This window comes from Urocampus carinirostris, chromosome 2 (genome assembly GCF_059441175.1).
Source record: "Urocampus carinirostris isolate Australia breed hairy pipefish chromosome 2, RoL_Ucar_1.0, whole genome shotgun sequence".
In the NCBI taxonomy this organism is placed as follows: domain Eukaryota; kingdom Metazoa; phylum Chordata; class Actinopteri; order Syngnathiformes; family Syngnathidae; genus Urocampus; species Urocampus carinirostris.
This window is the reverse complement of record NC_142350.1, coordinates 9770356-9787910: the sequence shown is the minus strand read 5'-3', so window position 1 is coordinate 9787910 and position 17555 is coordinate 9770356. Positions and strand designations below refer to the sequence as shown.

Sequence of the window (17555 nt, the reverse complement as noted above, 5' to 3'; positions counted from 1 at the left end):
GAACAGGGTTCTGGAACGGATTATGGTCGAGAACCGAGGTTCCACTGTATTCCGGTCTATTTCAGCATTGCCACTGTCTCCGAACTCGAACATGTATAAATCTATAAATCAATGTCCCATATTTATGCGCTCTGTCATATTACCTCAGGTGGGTTTTTGCAGGTTTTTGTTCAAATTTTGGAGAATTTCAGGAAAGCTACGTATTTTGCACAATTTTACCCATCTTGGAGAAAATGTTGCTCATTTTAAGTGTTTTTTTTCTCATATCAAGGTATTTTCATGGGATTTTTGCACTAAAATTAGAAAAAAATGAAACTTAATATCAACAAAATCACTTATTTTTTGCTTATTTTAAATATTGTTTTTGGTAATATAGGTAAAAGATTTGTTTTTAATAAGCAAAATATGTTTTCATCTTCTTGATGAGTTAAATTTGCTCAGTTTAAAGATATTTTTGCTTATTTAGTTTGATTGAAAACTAAAGTACATAAACATATTTTTTATTTTTTTAAATATACTTTAATAATTTTATTTTTATTTTATTGTTTGTTCAGAGTGTCCACAACTTGATTGGTTCCGCAAGCTTCCTCAGGACACAATATGACTTCTTCCCTTCGTAGGGAAATCCACCTTTTTCAGAAGAACAGAAATACGATCTTTTTTTCCTTCGTGTCACTTTGAGGACGTTTTGTAGCGTTATATTGCGTTGCCTTTGTGGATACGGAAATAAAACGCAGCTCATCTCCATTTTTATTCCAGACGGCTGAGTAATAAACGTGAATCAACGCCGGCAAATATGCCGCGCGGCTCTTCGGATTATTCTATGCTGCGCAAATATTCAAACTTAGGGGAATTTCTATCATTTTTACTTTCCTGCAGTGCAGCAAATGAGTTAGCCCGTTCCAGACGGCAAATATTTTAACTCTTTACCTCGAGAGATTCAAAAAAATTCATGAGTCAATATGTCAAAAAATAGCAGTGCAGCAAATGAGTTAGCCCGTTCCAGACGGCAAATACTTTAACTCTTTAACTCGAGAGATTCAAGAAAATTCATGAGTCAATATGTCAAAAAATAGCTCTTTAAGTGGTCATTTTGTAATGAGATGTGACGATTAATCTACAACGTATCAATTATCTAATTTTGAAAAATGCTTATTAAAAAAAAAAAAAACATACAAAATTTTTGTCAAATTGATTAGGGAAATAAGGAATTAGATCAAACAAATCATATTGAATTAAAAAAACCTCCCCAAAAGTTGTTTTTTGAAGTAAATTAAAAAATGTATCAACAAATAACTCATAAATATATATATTAAAAAAACAACAACCTCAATTTCAAAAGCTGGTAAATAGATTCACCACAAGCTAGGACTCAAATTAGCGTAGTGATTAAAGCGAATACTAGCGCTATTTGTAACAACCGCGAAACAATTCCCACACACATGACTGAAGCGACTCAGACTATAAGTTCGTTATTTCGACGTTTCACAATGACATTTTTGCTCCGTTCTCGAGGCTTGCTCCGAGATTTGGACATAAAAAGCTAGCTAGCTAGCTAGCTTGCCCCCCGACCAGTTGGAAAACATTTTCAAGCCCCTGTCTAAATCTCCTTCCATTTTTATCCAATTTTTTATTTCTCCTCTCAAGGTTTTTTCATTTCCGTCTTATCTCGCAAATGACCTTGAGTTAAAACCATTTAATTAGCGCGCGTGGAACCCATAAACGCCGTTTCGATAGCAGCTTTAAGACGAGACCCCTGGCCAAATCTGACCATTTCTATTGTACGTGTAGTAGATTATGTCATATTAGGATAACACCCTCGGTTAGCAGTGTTTTGTACGTCCTGAGATAATGCTAGCTAGCGCTGAAAATGTAATGCTTTTAGTTATCGGTACTAAAGTCATACAATACTTTCGGTTGACAGTATTTGCACATGTTGATTATGATGCTAACGCCGTAAAAAATGTTTGTAAACCCACAAGTGATTAAAGCCGTAACAAGATATGTTAGCATAAGTTTGATTTTAAAATGTATACATTAAATACTACTAAACTCCCGATTCAAAGTATTTTCTACCGAGCGAGATGACACTAGTAGCGCTGAAAATTACATAAGCTACAAATAAGGGCACTGCAATTTGGTTCTTAGGTTAGTTTCGGCGATTATTTTTCCAATTAATCGGCGAATTTGTGGAATAAATACAAATCTCATTGTTTCAATTTCTTTATTGTGGCTTATTAAAGCTGCAGACAATTGATTTTGTTATTTGATTTGTCGATTTTTTTTTTCCCTGATACGGTTGGATGAAAGCTACTGTACGGTTGCTACGACTGTTTAATACTAAAGCCGCAGCCAACAATGAACTTTTGTTTGTCGATAAAGACGTTTTGATATTTGTATCACGTATAATTTCTGATTTGTCAGATAAATGAAAGGGTCACTGTTTTGAGTTCAATGTTACATATGTACTTTTGATTTTAAAAGATATTCATATATCAAAATATTTGTCACTACCCACAAAAATTACCATTTTCCAGTGTGATCCCATTAGTGAAATCGGCGTTATCTTCTGCTCTTTTATTCAAGTACTAATCAGAATCTTTGCTGGAGGGTCGATACCGGCAAAGTCGAGTTGTTTATGAGCTTTGGAGCGTGATTCACGTTTAAGAGCATTACTTAGCGCCTTGAGTGCCTCCAAGAAGAGCTTTTCTATCTCTTTGGAGTCTTTCAAATGACCTTGAGGCGAGATTTTTCGATTTTAATCGTTCTTAACCCTGACAGAGGTTGTAAATCGTGTTCATTATGTAAACTGGCCTTTTAATTGTTTAGTTGAATCACTTATAGAATGTTGTTTACGCAATATGTCAATATTGAAAGTTATCGTTTAAAAAAAGCCTACAAATGAATCAATCGTGTTTTTTCAATCCAATTTTGGAGAGGGGTATTTTTCACATGACGGCGACGAGTTGTACTTCATACGTATCCTTCTTCTCGAAGGTTACGGCCCTCAAGAGTAGACTAGTGAGTGGGAAATAACTTGAGTAATTATCGACTAATCGACAACTAATTGTTTATCCACTCAATCCAACCATATTGTTATGAATTGTTCGAACACTCTTTGACTTTGAATTTATCGACATCCTCTCTCGAAATATATTCTTTGACATTTTCTTCGTGTTGTCTGTTTATTGAACGATTAACCAATAATAGACAGTTAACTACATAACAATCAAATATTTGTATAATTAATTGTGTAATACACTTTGAATTTAAGGCAAATCCTCTGATTCAAGCTTCTCTAAATAAAAATATTGAACGATATAAAAACAGATCTTTATAAAAGGTTGGTGAGAATTAATCGATAACCAATTGATTATCAACGCATTAACAAACGTTTTTACGATAGAACTTTGTTTTCATATTAAATTCAAAACGACATTTACAAATGACAGTGACGATACTTTTAACATTGATTATTATTTATTTAATTTTAACAATCATTTCCCCGACACTCAAGAGATAAAATAAAACATATTCTAAAATACAAAGAATAAAAACACAGTTGATATTGATTCACCAACAAAAATAATCAATTATTTCAATAAATGTTTTGCATGGTACTGGCAAACCAAGTACCTAGTTCAACTCATACTCGATCAATTAAATCAACATTTTACAAATGACGTTTTTTCGATTAATAATAGTTATCTGTTAATACCTCCACTGACACTCAAAAAACAGTTCAAATCAGTTAATCGAACAAAATGATCGCAAAATTAATCTATGATTAAAATGATCACGTTTTCTTTCTTTTTTTTGCAGCTCTAGTAGACTCGGGTGTGTGTTTGAACCTAGAGGCCGACGAACCCAACCCTGGGTTTAATCGAACCCAGGTTAGGGCCTATTCAGCGATTGGGTTATACACATGAACTTTTTGAACTCGTCAACTGTGTTGTTTTTTGTGGTACCCTGAGCGTAGATTTCCCACAAGCCTCGGGGGCGGCAGCTGTGCAGCTACGCGCTGTCTGGCCCACTCCAGCTACGCGCTACACAACAGCTGTCGCCAAAGACACACACAAACGTACTCAAAGACGCAAAGCTGCACGCGTGCACCAGACATGTTTTCGTAGCCCTGTGCCATGACATTGCCGCTTCAGAACCCGCCTCTTTTTGTTCATGATAGGGAACGGTAGACCTCACGTTCCCCATTTCTTCAGGCTTATGCGGTAATAATGCCACTGTTGATGGTCATGTGATTGTGTTGTTACTACGTACTTTATGTCGGTAATGTTTTATGCGGTTACGTTGTTACTAAAGGTGGTGATTACTTGTGTAATTGGGTCAGTTGAAAGTCAGTTATTAGGCAATGTTTCTTCAGTCTTTTGCAGTTCCTATATCACTGTTACTTGTAATGTGATTGTGCTGTCTGTTATTATCTCGCTTATGTTCGTAATGCTGTGTTTATTTTCAGTTAATATTAAACAACAAATGTTGGTCTGTTCACCAAGTTTTATGCAGTTATTATGCAAGTAATTGTGATGATTATGGTGTCATTGAGTCTGTTAATGTTCACAATTACAATTCATGGTTTCTTCTGTCTTAGCCAGTTGCTATGTAACTGTTACAAAGCCAAAACTACACACAATGAGTAAGGACACCCTGAGGATGTCTTTTTACATGATTTTATTTTTTTTTTTTTTTGCCAATCACTCACAATCATAGTACTTCCTTAGTAGTATTTTTGGAGCATATCTTTACTTGTATTTTTTTAGTATTTCAGTAAAATTGTGTAGTGTTCCTGTAGTGTTTTTAGTATTATTGTAGTTTTATTTTTGTAGTATTTCCTTTATATTTTGTCGTATATCCGTAGTATATTTCTAGTATTTCCATAGGAGTATTTTTGTAAAATTTTGGTTGCAATATTTTTTTGTATTACTGAAGTAACATTTTGTAGTAATCCTGTTGTAATATTTCCGTAAAGTATTATAGTATTACTGTAATGATATTTTTGCAGTATTTCTATAAAAGTATTCTAAAGTATTTCCATAGTAGTATTTTTGTAATATTCAGGGATCAGAATGGAGATTTTCATTTTCAGCTGAAATAGCCAGCGTCCAGGAATAAACCAGCGCTGTTGTAGTATTTTTGTTTCAGATACACAAAAGGACAATGGGGACAAAGTTGGCACCCGAAAAACATTTTTTTTTAGTAGTACTTCATTTCCTATTTTGTATATATTTTCATTATATTTTGACCATTTTGTTTTGTGGGCCGGATGAAAAAGCGTGACAGGACCAGTGTAGACATTTTCTGATTAATTATCCACAAAGTGCCATAGTAACTGATCACTAAATATTATTATCAACAAGGACATAGTAACTGCAAAAGGGGTGGGGGGACATATACTAATAACTGCAAATATAAACTTAACCAGATATCTTATGAACATTTCCATCACCATAGGTTGCACACAAATTGCAAAAAGTTGGCAAACCTAGGGTGACTTACGTTGATGAATAGTAACTGACGGCATTAACAAAAACGGACGAGGCTAAATCCATTTTATTTACAGTGAATAAGCTAAATACAAAAATAATCATCAGAGCCAGACCCTTCCCCCTAAAAGTCTGAAACGTCATCTCGGTGACACCTCTCCAGGGAGCATCACCAACTGTCAATCAAGAAAAAGCAATGGAGTGCCCTGTGGCTTCATCGTAACCGCACGTCAATCAGAGCGCCGGATCACGGCGATTGTCTGGCGGCGCCCGTGGTGTGGGAACGGACGGGGGGCTGGGGGGATGACAAGGACGATTGGAAGACACGTATCATGCGGAGAGGGACATCAAAATAACGAGAACAAAAAAGAACAGAACTTCTTCTGTGACGCAGTTACGATTGAATTTCGATCCGTCCATCCATTATGCAAGTGTATTCGAGCAAATCGTGGAATATGGATGAGTGCGTCAAAATTGTCACGCTAAGACGTAAGAGGGACGAGGACATTCTCATAAATCACGAATGGACGTCGGCGGGGCCAGGATGTCCAACATGGCAGAAAATCGACTTGCAAATGTTCAATTTGCCGACTCGAGGCCATTTTGCCTGAATATTGATGTAATTACATCATTATTAACTCTTTCTCCATGCTAAATCAATAAAAGAGTTATTGATTATTTTGGATATCAATTACTTGTCAATTTATCAAAAAATGTTGACGCCCATGGTGTCTTAATCTTTGCATGTTTTCGGGCTGATTCAGGAGATGTTCACGGTCAAAAATAACACCTTACTCAGCTATATGAAAAAATAGTTTTTACTTTTTTTCATTAACTGCCTAGCGATGAATTAATTAATATGCATACTCAAAAATCTGAGTTTATTTGTAATATTCACAAACAACTAGCTGCTGAATTGCTAAGTAGTTGTTGATTACGATAAATTCCAGACAATAAGGCTGTGGTTGGATCCTTTAACTACACAAGTTGTTGGGGCGCCATTTCCTTTGGTGTGTCATGGGCAAGTACATTCTGGTGGCGCCCATCCCTCTCCAGGCCAACAACAACCAAGGAACTTTTGCGTGTTAGGCGAACGTGCTAACCGCAGAAACACATACAATTTTAATTCTTACCGTATTTTTTCCCTTTTTTTCTTACAGTAAAATTTGTTTTGGATGAATTGAACAAATTGTAAATACAATAAGACTTTTTATTTTCATTTTTAAGGTGAAAATACGATAGAATTTCTGTTTTTGGGTGCATCTTGAAATCGTGAAAATAGTGAAATTTTGTCAAATTATTTGTCAATAAATCAAGTCAAGTCAAGTCAAGTCATTTTTATTTGTATAGCCCTAAATCACGAAGAGTCTCAAAGGGCTTCACAGATTGTTACACTATATTACACAAACTATTTTCAACCGACAAGAGGAGTAGGTTATTCGTATGCAATGGAGTAGAAGTGAGTTTTAAGTTTAGATTTAAACATTTCCACTGAGGTTGCAGATCGAATCTCAGGGGGAAGAGCATTCCACAGCACCGGTGCCCGGATGGAGAACGCTCTCGAACCAGCAGAAGACTTCTTTGCTCTCGGGATCATCAGAAGACCAGCACTCTCAGATCGTAGGCTTCGGACCGGGACATAGTGGCAGATCAGATCTGAAAGATAAGAGGGAGCAAGTTTTGACTCGAGATTACATCCAATTATTATTTAAATAATCGTTGATAAGTGAATACTTTTTAATACATCGAAAAATATTGACACATGGATCTTAACATTTCCCGATTTTTTTAAAAATTTGGGGGGGTAGGCGGGGGTCAGAAATTACTTTACTCAACAACAAAAAAAACACGTTTTTTTAATTAGTTTTTCCCTCTATAATCATCTATTGGTTAGGTAATCAACGTGACTTGCTTTGACATTTGTGTGAGTTTATTTCAACTATTTTGGACAATTTTAACATGGTTACTTTGATAATATATTACTTGTCGATTAATGGAATAATTTTAATGTCTATGGTGTTTTTATCAATGTTCTTTATCTGTTGGAGGTTTGCTAGAACATCCACTGTTTTCTGAGTTTTGTCAGGCATTCAATTTCCAGAACTTGGTCGTTTTGTACTCGATTTTTGGGCTAACCGAGTTTTGGGGAGATCGGGAAACTGCCGCCGCGGACTTCCTGCGTGCCGCTATCTCTCGGCAGATGCTAAACATAAGTGAAAGGTGTCCTCTTTCCGTTGTCAGCGCTCAAAACGTAAAGGGACAAATCGAAAAGATTGCCAGAACAAAAGTATCCCGTTCAATTAGCATCATGTCTGGAAGACTTCTTGTTATTGGGCTTTTTGTACACGATTCCAGAGGATAATCGGTTGTCATGGCTGGCCGGAGGGGGGAAAACTGATGTATTTTATAGTTTTTTGGGGTAGGTAAGTGGACTGTTTAGTTTTTGGCAGCCTTTTTGAAAATATTTCCCGGGACTTTCCAGGAAGCGTGTACATACCTGCGCTACAAACGATACTCTCCAATTGGCAGCTTGGAGGGGAATTCTCCGGGTTTAAGACAGAGGGGAAGAAAAATATTCTATATTGAAAACAGGAAAAGTATCCACGAGGGCTGATGACTATAGACATCATAGAAATTCCAGAAACTAATGTCCAAGTTAAATAGGACAGTAGTTGAGTATTGACACCAGGTATTGGTTCAGTATGGTTCTTCATGTGAAGCTTTAATACATGTATCATACTCTCGAAGGTATTTTATCAATGGTTGGAACATCAATGGTTTTTTTTAAATTCGTGTTTGAATTTATTTTTGTAGAGAGGAATATTTTCTCGTTGCCTTTCGTTCACTAGGAATCGGTAAAATCCAATTTTGCCAGCGAGAAATCCGGTTAGAAAAGTGAGTTAGAATACATTGGAAAATGAGAAAAATGACTCGTTCGCTGGTATATGATTTTGCATCATTTTTTTGCTTATTTTCCGATGTATTTTCCAATATTAATGTTTTATGTAAAAGGAATCATTTAGGCCGAATAAGCAATAACCAAATTGCGTATCCAAGTCTTAGGTAGTCACTGATATCGATACTAAGCACAGATACTGTGTTTTGTGTGCTCAGGTTCGACTACAAAGAGATGCTCCACAACTCCACCTTCTGTTTGGTCCCCCGAGGACGAAGACTGGGCTCCTTTCGATTTCTCGAGGCGCTGCAGGTAAATACAATTTTTATTTTTTTATCAATTTGTTCACTGATTACTTTGTAGTTGTTTTTTCGGGGGGCATGTACTTTTGTAGTATTTTTCCCCTGCATTGTCTATTCTAACTATTGAAATAGTACAATAAAATAATACTTTTTTATGTTTTTGTTCAGTATTTTAAAAGGTCTTTCCTACTCTAATCAAACTTCAAGCAAGCAAAATTAGCAGATCGTTTTGTTTTGATTTTTACTGAATGTATTATTATTATGAATTAAACTTTATTTTCTATTGTTTATATTCTACTGTATTATTTTTATTTATTTAAGTATTTGAAGGTATTTTACTGTATTTGAAACATTTTTCTGAGTAAAAAACCTTACATTTATTTTTATTCTATTTTTGGTTAAAAAGTTAATTTTTGCGGAGGAGGCGCAGTTTTTGTTTGTTTTTTTTCTTTCAGTGAAAAAAATATTTTGTCTTTTTGTACACTACCAAGTAATTTTTGGTCTCTAAATAACTTTTTCCAGGTGTATTTTTTTGCCAGCAAAAATGATATTTTTGTGTTTTTTTCATCGTATTTCACAGTCCCTATTTATGCCAGTGATGATTTAGTTTTCTGTCTTTTTTGGGTTAGGCTGCGTGCGTCCCAGTGATGCTGAGCAACGGCTGGGAGCTTCCCTTCTCCGAAATAATCGATTGGAAGACGGCTGCCATCATTGGAGACGAAAGGCTACTGCTGCAGGTATGGCGCCAACTCCGCCCACTCACATACCGTGGTCAATCAGATAAGCTTGAGATATTGCCTATACCGGTGGACATTATCTATATTGGTAGCTTTCTAGCTCAGAACTAGAAACGACGCTGACAAAAAAGTCCAGTAATGAATGAATATTGTTCAGTTTTCCAAATCAAGACCAATAACAAGTGCTCAAAAAGAACCCCTCTTTGTGCTTTTGCGGTCAGATCCCTACCACGGTGCGCTCCATCCACCAGGACAAGATCCTTTCACTCCGTCAGCAGACGCAATTCCTGTGGGAAGCTTACTTCTCTTCCGTGGAGAAAATTGTGCTCACCACGCTGGAGGTGAGAAACTCTGAGCCCCGTCTCCTCATCCATCCATTCCAAAAAATGTCCATGAATGATAAATGTTGCGGTTGATGAGTGATGAAGCGCTCCCGTGTGGATTTTTGTATCGTGGTTATAACAGAAATGAGCGCGTCGTCGATAGCAAGAGATTAAGTTCAGCAGAGAGCAATTACCACAAACTTGTGTTTTCGCATTAATATTCACGGATCCCTTAACCACGTGGGTCGTCGGGGCACCATTTTCGTGGTGCGTCTTGGGCAAGTACGGACTGGCGACGCCCATTCTTCTCCAGGATGTTTTTTTTGGGTAGAGGATTGCTCCCCAACAGATGGTACTGGTCTCCATGGATACCAGTCACAGCCTCCTGAGCTGACTCAGTACAGGACCTTCATCATCTGGTAGCTGTTGTTTTTCGTTGTAAAGCGAAATTTTGGCACAGCACATCAGCTGCTGTTTCAAACGCACAAAACACATTTGTACCTTATTTCAGTGTAAGACTAATTGATTCAACAATAATCAATGCAATTGTTACTATTTTTTCCCAATATAGTATTGTTTGTAAATTATATTAAGCCTGTTGTCGTAAACGTTGTACACCTTTCGAAATTTAGAAGACCACACAAAAACACAAAAATATGTGTCAATCAGGGTATGTACCATAACGTTATTGTGGTATTTACTACTATTAAAATGGGGAGGGTGAATATATAACAATGCTTAGTGTTTTTGTTATTTTTGTTAGTTATATTTTGTTTATTACATGTTGTTATACAAACAACATGTAATAAACAAAACTAAACTTACTGTACTCCCTAAAGTTCATAACCCCAATAGTGTAGTAAACATTGCTAGCGATGCACATTGTTATGACATTGAAATTACTAATACTAGGACTGTTGGGTGTAAATTGTTTACTTTGGTTAATAACTAACAAAAAACAAAAAAGACAGCACGATTACTCTAAGGCAGTGAGTAATTGATATGGTCGTGCTATCATCTCCTTTTATTTTGAGAAAATATTGACAATAACAAGAATTTGGTGAAAACTTTATCGTTTCTATTACGTTATTACCTTGTTGTGACCTTGTTACACACAAAAGAAAACTATATACCAAACTTCACTCACTGTACTCATTTAAATTTCGACGTATAGACAATTGCAACAGCGCAGTCTCTTCCTGAGCACTCCACACTGTTATGACATGGTAGTTACAATGTAATTAAACTATTTGCTAATGTTAGCACTGGTGGAAGTGAACGGCTAACTGCTACATAGTCTACAGCCCGAGAACCGAACTCCACTCTTTTCTTTTTGTTCTTTTTGTTTTTCCCTTCCGCGAACCCAAAAAGCGCCCGCGTTTGAGTTTTCATCTTCTGAAGCTCGGCACTTCCGCCAACCTCGTGTTTTATTCAACATCAACTTACTGACCGGGGCGTCTTCCGTGCATATTATTTTTTTTCTATTTTGTGAGGGGTGACGTTAAGTCCAAATCACATCTCCATATGTCACGGTTCATCTGCAAGGCAGCGAACACAACCTCGCCATGTTGTCGCGCCGCACTAAAGTGCAATGTGACTTCGCACGCGTAGAACCATTGTAGAAACCTTAATCCAGCCGACTGACTGTCACTGCAAAAAACGGAGGAAGGCCTGTGCAAAAAGGGGGGTGGCCACGGTGGCGGAGGTCAATGACATTACCGCGGCAACCATGCTTCAATTATCCACATCACTTAAAGTGTCATGAGACGACATACAGGGCTGGCGCTCAGAATTGGCGAAAAGTATTAGGATAAAAGTAGAGGTACTCTCCTGAATGAGCTGTCTATTTAAGGAAGGACAAAAATGTATTAATTGATTTAAAACACTTTTAATCAGTTTAGCTTTACTAATACGTTTTAAATTGAACCAATTAATTCACAAAACTAGCACGGCGGATGGGTGGTTAGTGTGCAGACCAATAGTGCAAAGGTCCAGGGTTTAATTCCAGCTACCACAGCATGTTCTCCCCTTAAAAAAAACTGAAAAATTGTCTTCCATTTTAAAACATTCTTAAAATGAAATTGTCTACTCAAATTTTGCACACAAAAAATGCAGGAAAAAAAATATTTAAAAGTCATTAATTAATAAATATAATGACGTTAGAAATAACTCATTTCAATATTAAAGTAAGAAAAATTACTTTTTCTGGGGCTAGAACTAAAATGTTTCATTTAAAAAAAAAAAACGCTTGTTAAAATGATACATCATCTCCAATTTTTTAATAATAAGATGGTTCAAAAAAACATGTAAACAGAATAGAAATTCAGTTTTGTGGGGTTAGCCTGAAAAAATACTCTTCTAATTTAGCGAAAAATAAAAAACAAAACAGCTCAATAATGTAACACTAAACAACTTGAAGTCGATCTTCTGTGACTGTCAAACCGTCCAAAACGTAGTTGCCGTTCCACTCGTTAAAAGGCACCTGTTAAAACCGGCTCTCCGCGTGGTCCCGGGCACCCGGGATTTATCCGTCACGCTCCAATTGGTCGATGCTGGAGATTGAGTCGTCCATCACGTCGGGGGCGGAGCCAACCGGGCCGGCCAAATTGCCCGTCGTAAGGCGGAACGGCCCACACTTTTTAAAGACGATTCCTGAGAAAAGTCTGCGTTTATCGTTAGCAGCCGTAGCAAATCAAACTGTGCTCCGGGGGCTGAGAAAAAAAACAAGCGCACCCTGGCATTTTTTGATGTGGCTTTGTCAATATTATCATGGGGGGGGGTCCGAGGGCCCCAAGATACGCTCATAACTGTTTTTTACATTCCGACTCGGCCGGGGCCACAAATCAGCCGACTTCCCCAGAGTTACCGTAAAATAGGAGCCCTGAACGGTGCCTGTTTTACCGAAGCAATTTCGCTTGGCTCAAGGGCAAGCTAGCGATAGTGGCTTTTGTTTTGAAAAGATTTGTCTGAGGAATTTGTTTGGGAATATATATATAAATATGTATATATATTGTATATAAATATATAAGTTTTAAATGAGAAAAATATATTTATCTACCATATGGCACATTGTTTTTCCCTTTTCAAGTGTTATCTTATTGTACTGTAAAAGAAACAAGTTAAAAATGAAGCAAAGAATAGTAAAATAAAGGATAATACCAGAATAAAGTATTTTATTTTTATTCTGTATTATTTGTATTATTGTTGAGTATGAAAATACTCGATTTGAGTATTTAATTTTTACTTTGAGTATTTGTATGGTTTAATTATTCTAATTTTTATTTAACAGGAACAATTCAGTTAAAAAGTCATCAAAGAATTTGATTTTACAGGAAAAGAAACTTTCATATGTAATATTGTGTATTTATTTTCAAATGTACCAAAAAAAATTGAGGAAATATTTTATTTTTTTATTTGTGTTATTTCAATACTTTAATATTGTTTTAGTGCGTATAAGAAATGCCACTTAACTATTTAATTATTTTACTAAAAATACAGTTTAAAATATGAAAAGCTATTTTAGAAATTATTGGAAATGTAATAAAGTGGTAAACTTATATATTGAAATAGTTTCTTATTGCAGTTGTAAAACAATATAGGATATACGTCAACATATTTTACGAGAGGAATTCTTAAAATAACCATTAAAAATTGCAAATACTTTTACTTTTTTTTTAATTTTAAAAAAAGTTAATTTTGAACTTTATAAAAAATATTTCTTAAAATCAGGAAAAGATTAAGTAATGCAAATTGAAAAGATTTATGTGATTTAAACCGAGAAAAAAATGAACATATTTCATGTCCAGAAAACTGTCGTGTAGGTTTTTCTCCGTTTTGATAAAATGAGAAAGCAATACCTAAGATATATGTCATTTTTATATTCGAAGCAGTGACCTATAAAGAGAAATAATGTCATCGTATCGGACTCTGTTATTGACCGTTGTCTTTATTTTTATTCTAGATCATCCACGACCGGGTCCTAGAGCAGAGTTCTCGAAGCCCCCTGATGTGGAACAGTCACCCTGGGGGGCTTTTTGCCCTCCCTCAGTACTCCAGCCACCTCGGGGACTTCCCCTTCTTCTACGCAACATTTGGTGAGACAACGATATCATTACCAACACTACAAAGACTTAAGATATCAATAATTGACTTTGCCCAAATTTAGTCTATTAAAAAAATCTATAACAAAATATAGGGAAGTTTGGTAAGAGTCAGATTAATATTAGTAGAGAGGAAACATTTTGATACCATATACTGATACCACTAGTACATATAACTACTACAACAACAACAAAAGCAATATTTTACTATTTTATATCTCACTTTAGCCCAATTTGCCCTTTTTGTTCTATTTTATAAAACAAAAGGCCGTTATCTATTTTTCCGTTTTTCAATTTTCAACTGACACTGGCCACTGATATCAATATCAGGTATCGCTACTATAGTAATAGATATACAAATGTATATTCGTCCCTCCAAAGAAATCTTTTCATAATAGGGACACTATAAATTTTTATCAGATTGATTGTAGTACAATAGTCACAAATACATATACTAGTACCACAGTTAAATTTCAACCGATGTCGTGGTCAAGTATCGCTATACGAGTAATCGATATATAAATGTATATTTCACCCTTGCAAAGAAATCTATTCCTAGTAATAGGCATGTTTGATATCATTTTACACTGATTGATACTAGTACAATAGTCACAAATACAAATACCTGTACAATAGTCAAATTCCAACTGATACTTGTCACTTATATTGACATCAAGTATAGCTACTCAAGTAATAGATATATAAATCTATATTAGTCCACCCAAATAAATCTATTCCTAGTCATAATAACATTTATCATTTTTTCAGATTTGATACTAGTATTACAACAATTCCAACGGGTGCTGGCCACTGAAATTGACTTTTGAGTATCGCTGCTCAAGTAATAGATATACAAATGTGTATTCATCCCTCCCAAAGAAATGTATTCTTACAAATAGGGATATCTGTAAAAAAAATCTGATTGATACTAGTACAATTGTCACATATACCAATACCAGGGATAGGTAAGTATCAATACCAAGTAATGGTTTGGTGCAGATACCACGCTTGTTTAGAGGTATCAGTAACGCCATTGCATACAATCGATAGCAAAATAGTGTGTTGGGATTTATAGAAATTAAGGAGAATTTTAACAGTTTTTTTGTACTTGGTATTGTGGATTCATAATCATTACCATTTGTGCATCATATTTTAACTAATAAGCAATACTTAATGTTTTGTTTTTGTTTTTTTAAAGTTGGCTGTTACTGTAAGAAGTATTTCTACAATAAAAATAAGACTTACGCAGTTGCAGATACTTGATATTGGAACTCTATTCACTCGAGCAGTGAAAATCTTTTAGCTGTTATGAGTACTGATTGAGCAAACGAACCCACTTAAGAAAGAAATGACATCAAATCTATGCTGAAATGACACAAACGCGTAGCAGTACAAGTTTTGTAAACTTCAGTAATTAACTATGGTGGCCTGTCGGGTGTTTTTTTTTTTTTTTGTTTGTTTCAGGTATCAAACCAAATCCAAAGTTCACAGCCGTCATCCACGCCGTTTCCAATCTAGTGTCTCAGTCCCAACCCATCCTCAAGCTACTGGTTGCTGTGGCCAAGTCCCAGTACTGTGCACAGGTATGCTAATGAGAGAGGCCGGGCTTGACTTTTTTATGCAAGGGGGTGGACGTCTCTTTTTGCCCATATCTATGGCGGCAAATTTGAATACGAACAAAATGATGTGAAAGTAAAACATACCTTTATTTAGCACAGCTAGAAACACTTGTTAAAGGTCAATTAATTGACGGATTAATTACAAATGTCTCCTTTTCAATCTGTTCCAAAACAAGAATGAATGGTTTGGTCTATAACAAGTCAGAGGTTACAAAAAATAACTAAATAACAAGTGCCAGTGAAAAAAAAAAAAAATCAGCACAATTGATTAATCATTTATATTCACCATTCTGAGGATTTGAGGAATTTATCATTCGCAAGGCATCGATGACTGATAACAAAAAGGTTTGTTAGTTGGCGAGTAAACGCTTAGATGTTTCACTTACACTAGAAAAATTTTGACACAATAAATTAGACATATTGTGTCACTGCTAGAAACACTCGTTTCAATACACGATTAATCGATAGATAAATCAAAATAACCACAAATGTCTCCCTTAATATATGTTCTAAAACTTGAAATAATGATAATTTAGCTATTGGTTTGGTCAATTACATCTCAGAAATTACCTTTAAAAAACTGGTTCATTAATTTTCCCCAAAAAGCAAATAACTGGTGTCAGTGCCCAAAAATGAACTAATTACGATACATTTATCATTAGTACTGTATATCTATCAATGCTTCATATTTCGGTCAGAAAAATAGTTTGTGATTGATTGTCGATGAATTGATTACTTGTTTCACTTCTACACTCGAAATTTTGACAAAACAATAAATTGAACAAATAGCGGTTGCTATTTCTTAGCACGGCTAGAAACATTTGTTTTAATATTTGAATAATCAACTGAATAGTTGGATTAACCACAAATGCAACTTTTTAATCTGTGTTTTAAAACATAAAATGAATGGTAATTTAGTTTTTTTTATCCTTAAATTGCTAGTGACAGTACAAAAAATAGCTCATTAATTACAATTAATTGATTCATTTTTACTGCTGAAAAATTGAAATTCTGAAAATTGATTTCTGATCCACAAAGCTTTGTTTAAAGGTCATAAAAAATGTGATTAGGTTAATTATTTCCTGATCTATCAATTAGTCATTTCACTGTCATAGTCAACATATAACAAATCAATAAAACAGATATATTGTCAATATATTTTTGGATTTCCACCATAACATAAAAAAAACATCAAAATGTGAAACTTATAATAAATATTTTAAACCGTTATCAATAACTCGTGTATTTATTTGGACTTATAAAATATCAATTGTTGAAAAAATGTACATAAATGACACGACTGGATAGGTTAAGGCTTGATGAAGTAAGGAGAAGAACTGGTGTGGTGAGAGAGCTTCCTAAAAGGGTTGATGAAAATGTTCTGAGATGGATTGGACATATGGAAAGGAATTGATGAAGGCTGTTTATGTAGTGAGGAAGTTGTGGTAAATAAAATGAGAGGAAGGCCCAAATATTGTTGGATGGTTGGGATGAAACGGGCACTGGATGTGAGGTCCGTTAATTTAAAAGATGCAAGAGTGTGTGCAAGGTATAGATGTGAATGGAAAGGATAGTTCAGAATGACTGATATCAACCATATGATTCAGAGGGGGTAAACCAGTGTATGCTGATGAAGGGTTGCATGGCACAGCAACTCACCCCTTGTTGCTCTGTGGGCTTAATGTTTGGTGAACGTAAATGTGTTCTTGACCCGAGCCAACGAAGGGGGATATGGCTTTGGTATATATATATATATATATATATATATATATATGGATAAATACAAAATAACTTTATGTAAGCCCATATTTTTTGTCTTCTCCGGTTCTATTTTGTTCATTTCATACAACGTTTTATTTTTGGTGTTAATAAATTATGTAGAGGCCAGAAGGGGAACCGGAATGGAGAGCCAGGTCCACAACCCACCCGCGCTGTGCCATGAGTAGATGAAGATACAGATAAATGAATGTCGGCACGGGACTGGGAATAGCGCATGTGATAAAAAGGAATCTAAATTTGACGCGTAGGGAAAAGAAAAACTCGTCGAACAAAAAAACAGATTTCTCGCAGCCCCGCTAGCAAT

The 17555-nt window shown here is 35.4% G+C and overlaps 1 protein-coding gene across 1 annotated transcript in view; it reads left to right on the top strand.

Annotated features, from left to right (window-relative positions):
* ext1b (exostosin glycosyltransferase 1b) overlaps positions 1-17555 on the top strand; it is a 92985-nt gene that overhangs the window by 63329 nt on the left and 12101 nt on the right. The window contains exons 2-6 of the mRNA XM_088328848.1: positions 8610-8703; positions 9323-9430; positions 9652-9771; positions 13715-13847; positions 15318-15436. Of these exons, the coding sequence (XP_088184974.1) occupies positions 8610-8703; positions 9323-9430; positions 9652-9771; positions 13715-13847; positions 15318-15436 (574 nt within the window). The remainder of the gene's footprint in view (positions 1-8609; positions 8704-9322; positions 9431-9651; positions 9772-13714; positions 13848-15317; positions 15437-17555) is intronic.